This window comes from Tetrao urogallus, assembly GCF_951394365.1.
Source record: "Tetrao urogallus genome assembly, chromosome: 1".
In the NCBI taxonomy this organism is placed as follows: Eukaryota; Metazoa; Chordata; class Aves; order Galliformes; family Phasianidae; genus Tetrao; species Tetrao urogallus.
In genome coordinates, this window is record NC_136813.1 from 92,277,255 (window position 1) to 92,285,071 (window position 7,817).

Sequence of the window (7,817 nt, forward strand, 5' to 3'; positions counted from 1 at the left end):
ACATCCAAGATCTGTTGTAGTTTCTCTAAAGTGCGCTTACCAAGGAAGATTTCATCACTAATAAAATATGACAATTCTTCCCTTATCCCCACTCTGACCTCATAAATAAAAGGAATCAAATGTAAAGCAATTTCAGTCCTAGAAGATGAATCATAATGCTAACTTCAGTCCTTCATAGCTTACTGTGTCATGGGAAGGTTTCCAAGCTCTAAAAAATTGAAGGATTTGAAGGCCTATTCTAAGTAAAGAGGTGAAGTATCATAACTTAAAAAGTTATGTTAAAAAGAAATTGGAATAATAGGGGTGCATAATAATATGTGCAGCATAGTCTGAAATAGTCACTAATAATGTGAATCATTCTACAGCTAAATCTTTTCGACAAGAGCAGTGTGAAGCAAGGAATGGTTATCAGTCTGATGCAAAGGGTGTCAAAACTTTTGTGGAATGGGTCCCCAAGTATGCTGGAGTGCTTCCTGGAGATGTTTGCAAGCTCACCTGCCGAGCCAAAGGAACGGGCTATTATGTGGTATTTTCCCAAAAGGTAATGATATCTCCAATCATAATTTCATGTTCCAGTTAAGTGTCCTCTATCTTAAAAAACAGTTCCCTACACCAAGGAAGAATGCATTAATCATATGATTTAAAAATTTAGCTGTGTGATTAAACGTAATGGCGACATCCAGAGATTATAAATTAGGACCAGAAGTGACCTCTAAAATTAGACAAGTTTTTCCACACCTCAGATTATGAGTCCATAAAAATACAGGCCTGCGAGGACACTCTGCAGTAGTTTCTTTTCAGTCATGGCTAAAGGACTCATTTGTGAGTCTGGGGTCTTCTGGATGAGAGAGAGTACCACAGCTGAAGTATAAATTTTGTCCTGAATGATGTTAAAAATGTCTGGAGTAACTGATACAAAACCAGTTACTAAAAACTAATTTGCCAATTAGTATAGATGTGACTTGTGGTCAGTTTGTCATATCAGATACAATTTGAACTGAAATATCTCCCATGCCTACGCTTGCAGTTTTCTGCCTCTTAACTGGTACATACGCATTACTGAAGTGAACTGAAATTCTCAAGTGAAGGGTAATCAACAAGTATTCTTATTATTAGGAAGATATGACTTGGTCATTAAAGTCTGGGTCATTTTATTGCTTTGCTTCACACTGCTTTCAGACCTTTGCTAAATTTCATCTGTTGTGGCACTGAGAACGTTAGAGAAACTCAGTCTGGGTTGTCAGGGTAGTAAATCTGTTCTGTGGTGACAAAAATAAGGTTTTTTGCCAGTCAGATACACAGAAGCACTTTTTTTTTTTTTTTTCCAGTGGTAATTTTAACTAACAGGCATTTGATTACCTAGGTAACTGATGGTACTGAATGTCGGCCGTACAGTAATTCAGTCTGTGTCCGGGGAAAATGCATCCGAACTGGTTGTGATGGCATCATTGGTTCAAAGCTCCAGTATGATAAATGCGGGGTATGTGGAGGAGACAATTCAAGCTGCACAAAAGTCATGGGAACCTTCACCAAAAAGAGGTATTAATCTTGAGTATTAGTAAATGTATCTTATTGTGCGAATAGTAGCTCTACTTGTGTGCCTCATTCTTCCCTTCTCTAAATGCAATTTACTTTCATATGAAGATTAAGCAAAAAGTGTACATTGCCAGTGCTTTATTGCACTGTTCAGATATTTACAGCTGGCCTCTTAACAATATCCTGAAACTGGCAAATAATCGCCTGACAAAACACTGCACCCAGTTCATTTCTGACATAAAGTACTAGTGATACAGGTGAGCAACCAGTCATAGGAAGTCTGCCTAGAGTAAAGCACACAGTCTGCTGTTTGCCAGTCTTGCTATGCCAGATGGCATATGGTTTTTAGAGGATAGAGAGAAGGGAAGACAGTGATTAATCGGAAAGCTATTGGTGTCAGAGGTATATCTAGATATATCCAAAACTCAAGGTTTCCCAGGTGATGCTATGTTGGCAAGGCACACTGGGAGTGTGTTTAATATCATCTAGTAGATATCATCATTTAGTAACATAGATTCCTTGCATAGTTGGTGAAGAGAAGCAGGCAGCATTAGAGCACAGCTGTAAAAGTAATCCTCAGTAGCTGAAAGTGATTATACCCTAAAATGTCTTTTCACACTGCTGAGTATACAAGGAGCTTAGGTGACTAGGCAAGATGTCAGATGTACACACAGGCTTATATGTGACATTTTCTATATCCCTTACTGTACACTGGGATAATATTGATCTCCAGGTGGACAAATATTTTTTTTTTAAGTTAAAATATTTATAGCAGTCATCCATAAGCCATTTTTCTGTCAGAGTTCAGCTTTTAAGTATGATACAACTTAATATAAGTAAAACAAAAGCAACTTCCCCATGGTTTTTCCTGACTCTACAAAGCAGAAGCAAGCTTTGTACCAAGATTACTAATGTCAAGTAAGTCTGCCTCTGTCTGTATTCTTGTTTCCCTTAAGGTTTATGTAAGAATTAGGATTTTTTAACCACTGTTTATATAGATTGCAAGGTCTCACTGGACTGCTGTAGTGACCTATTCTTAGGAACTTTCAGTTGAATATTTATACACAGCACACAACATCTTTTAAAATGTACATAGAATTTATGTCTTACAAATTCTTGCATATACATGAAACACCATTAGAATTTGAAATTTGACTCCTGAAAGGACCTTTCATTTATATACATTTTGACACACTGATTAACAGTAGTCAAAAATTTCCTCAAAAGTGAGTTTGTTATAAAAATAACCATAGCATCTTCTTCCTGGTAAACCAATGATTACTCACCTAAGGACGGCCAAAATACCTCATCCAAAAAGAATGACTTTCTATCCAATTTGGTACTTACATAAACCAAATTTTTTCTAATTTGTAAATATTGAATGAATATTGAACATGAAATATTGAATGAAAATTCTGAAATGCCTCAACAAAGAAGACTGTGTGACATACACTTCATGTGCTTCAGTAGTAACCCTTATTTTTCAGTCTTGTTTCCAGCAAAAATGCGAGAGAGACCTCATGAATTTTAGCGAGGCCAGATTTGTAATGTAGATAAAATTGGGAACAGTGGGATTCCACTGTAATTATTCCTATGAAGGTACCATCTTACTCCTCAAATCACGGCTTTAACTGAAATGAGACCAGTTGGAGAGTAAAATACTAATTTGACTTTGCTGCATTCAAAGAGTTGTCTCACTTAGTAATAATCAAGCTCTAAGTAACGTGTGTTTTAACTTGATTTTGATTTTCATTTATTTTTTTATGGGGAAATTGTTTGATATAATTCCTTCATGCGAGATTTTAAAAAGAAACCCTACATTAAAATAGTAAAATCTTAATTGTCTTTTTTCTCTTAAAATGATCAAAAAAACAATCTCCTGAAAAACTCTTTCCTAAGGACTTTTTTAAAGGGCCATAAAGTTAATTAGTCAGAAGTTGGGAAATAAGGGAACTAAGGCTGCACATGCTTCTTTTTGCCCATGGAATGTTGCTGAGAATATTGCATTCTCTAGCATTTCTTTTTTTTTTTTTTTTTTTAAACAGATGATTTTGTAACCTTAATAACGTGTTTTAACAGAGCTATTTTGGCAACTTTTAAGTAAAAGTATTTCTGCAGTGCTGTGGAGCAGAGACATCCAGCTTGTTATTTGCACAATATCCCTTCAGGTTTAGAGAGGTGATAAATTAAAGGAGTTTTAGTAGATGTCCCGTAACTGCTTGAAACAGCATGGGAATAGAACAAGCATTTCACCTTTAGTCTTTGCAGTCCCTAATTGGGCAATCAAAATTTGTGAAAGTGGTAGTCCATTTTTTAAACAATTCCAGGAGACTGTCGCTGTCCTGCATTGTATGTCTATTTTCTCGTTTCCTTTCCCCTATCCGTTTCAGCACTAGGCACTTAAGATACAAGGTACTTGCAGAATGGTTTTGTCACAGGTTTAGAAATGAAAATAAATGTTTCCAAAATCCAGTTTGTAACCTATAGCTATGTATAGCGTTCAGCCTTCTTCACTGTGTATCGCTATGGTTAAAACAAATTACACACTTGAGATAGTAAAAGGTTTGGTACACTTGCAGGTTTTGAGTGCTTGTCACTTTCAATAGAAAAGTGAAATATCTCTTCCTAAGTTTGCATTAAAGCATTTCATAAGTACCTACTAAGAGAACTTTATGCTGCAAATTAAGCGTTTGAGTGCACCTTCTATTAGACACTGAACAATTCATCTTTGGAATTATGAATTTTAAAGTAAACAATTTTTTTCTCAGTGATCAAGATTATTTTTAAATGTTCCCAAGGTACTTCTATCCAGCTGTTACTCTGCTTGTGCTTTCCTTAATCATTATGGCAAAGACAGCAAGAAACATCTGTAACCAGTGCATATCTCATTATCTTTTCTTGGCACGGAAAATGTGCATCGTATTTCATATCTCCCACCCTTTGCTGAAGTATATAAACTATCTGTTATTTTTCATTCCTCTTGTATCTGACTCATGTGAAATCATTCCTGAAGCTGAAGATTAAGCAATTTGAATTAAGTGCAGTCGAAATTTCTTCAAGAACACAGTGTTACAAAAGACAAATAATGGAACCTGATTAAATTAATCTCAAATGTGCCTCAAGGCAGATGGATTCAGGGCCTGAACAAAAATGAAGCAAGTTGTGTCTTACCGGTGACTTCATTAGGCTTTGCAGTAAGACTTGAGTTTTATTTCACAGCAGCTACTGACTACTTTTTTTCCCCTCTGTAGTAAGGGCTACACAGATATTGTGAAAATCCCAGAAGGAGCAACTCACATCAAAGTTCGTCAATTCAAGACTAAAGACCAGAGCAGGTTTACTGCCTACCTGGCCCTGAAAAAGAAAAACGGTGAGTACCTTGTAAATGGAAAATATATGATCTCCACTTCAGAAACAATCATCGATATCAATGGAACTGTCATGAACTATAGTGGCTGGAGTCACAAAGATGATTTCTTGCATGCAATGGGACACTCTGCCACAAAGGAGGTTCTTATAGTGCAGATACTTGCAACTGACCCAACTCAACCAGTGGACGTCCGTTACAGTTTCTTTGTGCCAAAGAAGCAAGGGCAAATGACTAACTCTGTCACTGGCAGTGGCAGCAGCAGCAAAGTAACTCCACAGCTCACACAACCCCGGTGGGTGACAGGGCCGTGGCTTTCTTGTTCTCGAACATGTGACACGGGATGGCACACCAGAACTGTCCAGTGCAAAGACGGGCATGGAAAACTAGCTAAAGGATGTCTTCTCTCTCAGAGACCGTCAGCATTTAAACAGTGCTTGTTGAAAAAGTGTTAACCTGTGGTTGTGATCTTCTTTAAAAGAGGTTTGATGAAGCCATTGTTGACATACTGGTATTAGGTCTGCCCAGACAGAGAGAAGCAAAGGCTTCAGTGAATTTACATAAAGTCTCAAATTATGGGCAGAATCTGCCTATTTGGACCAAATGAAGATGTGCACTGCTTTGAAAAATAGTAGGGTGATCTTGATCTGTTTGAAAAAAAAGGAAAAAAAAGCATTAAAGTTGCTATAAGCCCTCTGTGTCTGCAAAAATATAAAATAAAATAATGAAAAAGAAGAAAAACTAGCAAATGGAGGATCCTGGGATATTTGAAGGTTACAGAATCATCTCCCCTTTTTCACCTACCTCTAATACAGTATGTCCTTAGAAAATGTCACATGTACCCATGATACCACGGAAGCTTATTTTATGCTATTTTGTAAATACATTTGATTTGGTTTGTCACTTTATATCACTTGGTTCTACTAAAAAAAATCAAAAGACAAGCTATGTAAGCAAAGTGATTGACCAAAGTATATCTGCAGCCCTCGTGGACTTTGGTCCAGCCTTCAGAAACGGCTGCAGATGTTTTACTGGAAAATGAAGAGCTTGCTGCTGGTTTTAAAAAGTAATTTGATTTTGACAAAGGGAAATGCATGTTTGTTCTAGGGATTTCCTGATAGCAGATCATAATTCTATGACAAATTCTGTGTTTCCACCAAGAAATTCTCAGAGGAGCTCTGCAAGAGTGCAGACCAAGGATCCCCACAGGTGCATTGCTCATATACCGGCACCATCAGCAGCTCCTTACCAAGAGTATGACAGACACACATAGGAGTAATATTTGTCTGCCTGAAAGAATCTGTGTACCTGTTTCTTGGTAAACCCTCCACTAGTTCCAGCTTTGTCACAGCGCGGGATCCCTGTTGTTGCTGAACAATAGCTGCTAGCTCCTTCTTTCCAAAAAATAAAGGCATACTGTATTTTGTAGAACTAGTTAGAGAACCAAAAATTGCAGGTATGATAAACAAGTGTCTTCTAACTCAGATATTCTGAGGCTATGTTCAACTGCTTTCTCTGTTATTTTCTCTATGGCTTCCACCTTGAATCTAACAATGTGTAATGTACCTACATCTTTTGAAGAGGCTATAAAGGTCAAAAAAACACAGCAAGCAGTTAATATTTTATCACTTTTTTGTCCATCATGTCTAACTCTGGTATTCATCTTACCAGCAAAAGTTTGTAACTGTTTGTCTTTTTGTTTGGTTTTTTGTTTGTTTGATTTTCATGTTTTGTACATCTACCACATTTGGGAGGAAGAGGTGTCAGTAGGAAGTCAAACCACATCAGGATGTGGAGGACTTGCCCAACATCAATAAAACTATTTCCACAGTACAGGCAGAAGCTAGTAATAATTTCCCTTGAGAGCAGCTTCTGAATCCCATTACTATCCGGTGGAAGTTAGTGACTGAGGAAGGACATTTCACCATATGCAGGTAACATGTGGGGAGTCCATACCAACACTTGTTAGAATTGCTTCCTTTCATATCAACAGGATTTGAATTAAACCCTAGAATGACAGGTACAAGGTGGTAGAACTCCATCCATCTTTTATTTCTCAGCTTGTCAACACAGGAGAGTATGAGTGCAGGAAGATTTTCAGACACAGCTGTGAGTCACTGGTACTTAGCACTATACTTCCCCAGGCTTCAGGCTCTTCAGAAAATCCCAGTCATGAAATCAGAAAAGAAATCTTGTTTGTGTTGCAAGAAGGGCAGGTCTCACTCCAGGCTGACATAAACATGTTTTTGCAACTCTGGCATGTTTATTTGAATTCTAGAAAGCATGTGATGATTTTAAAACAGCACAGAGTTGCTACATCAATGAGTTGAAACCTGGTGAAATATCTGTTTTTGTACTCTATTCTAAGTAAACACTAAAAGGGACAGGGTCTCCTCTTTAAAAGTGAACTGCAAAGGAATGTTATTAGTCATCTTCAGCTTTCGAGAATGTGTGACCTCCTAATAAAAATGAAAAACATGGATCTTAAGGAAATTTGGCTACTCAACAACTCATGCCAACCTAAGAACTTAAATCAAGGCTCTGAATATTTGCAGAGTTCTGGAAATTGCTTATGTCTTCTCTACCTTATAAGATCATGTTGGAAGTGTCTTATTTTCCTTTCAAGTAAACTGATTTTTATATTTATATATGTATAAACACATGTTCTAGGGCTCTTAAGGAAGGTCATAACAAGTAGAAACCATCGTAAGTGGAAAGATAAGGAGCATAGATTTGATGTTTGTCCAGGCCTGCAGCTGCTGAATTAATTGGCATTTATTTTTCCTGTGTTGTATCAGAATAGAGACAGAATGTGCAAGTATTTGTGTTTGCATTATAGAAATAATTTATTATGTACTCAACAAAATGAGTAAGGCTTTTGGATGTTATTCAGACTCCAGGAGAGTAATACCAT

At 37.1% G+C, this 7,817-nt stretch overlaps 1 protein-coding gene across 1 annotated transcript in view; it reads left to right on the plus strand.

The window, feature by feature from the left end:
• Positions 1–5,358, plus strand: part of ADAMTS5 (ADAM metallopeptidase with thrombospondin type 1 motif 5) — a gene marked incomplete at both ends in the record, with an annotated part of 40,049 nt that extends 34,691 nt beyond the window's left edge. Inside the window, 3 exons of the mRNA XM_079544225.1 lie at positions 366–541; positions 1,364–1,539; positions 4,788–5,358. Of these exons, the coding sequence (XP_079400351.1) occupies positions 366–541; positions 1,364–1,539; positions 4,788–5,358 (923 nt within the window). The remainder of the gene's footprint in view (positions 1–365; positions 542–1,363; positions 1,540–4,787) is intronic.
• Positions 5,359–7,817: the final 2,459 nt, after the last annotated feature.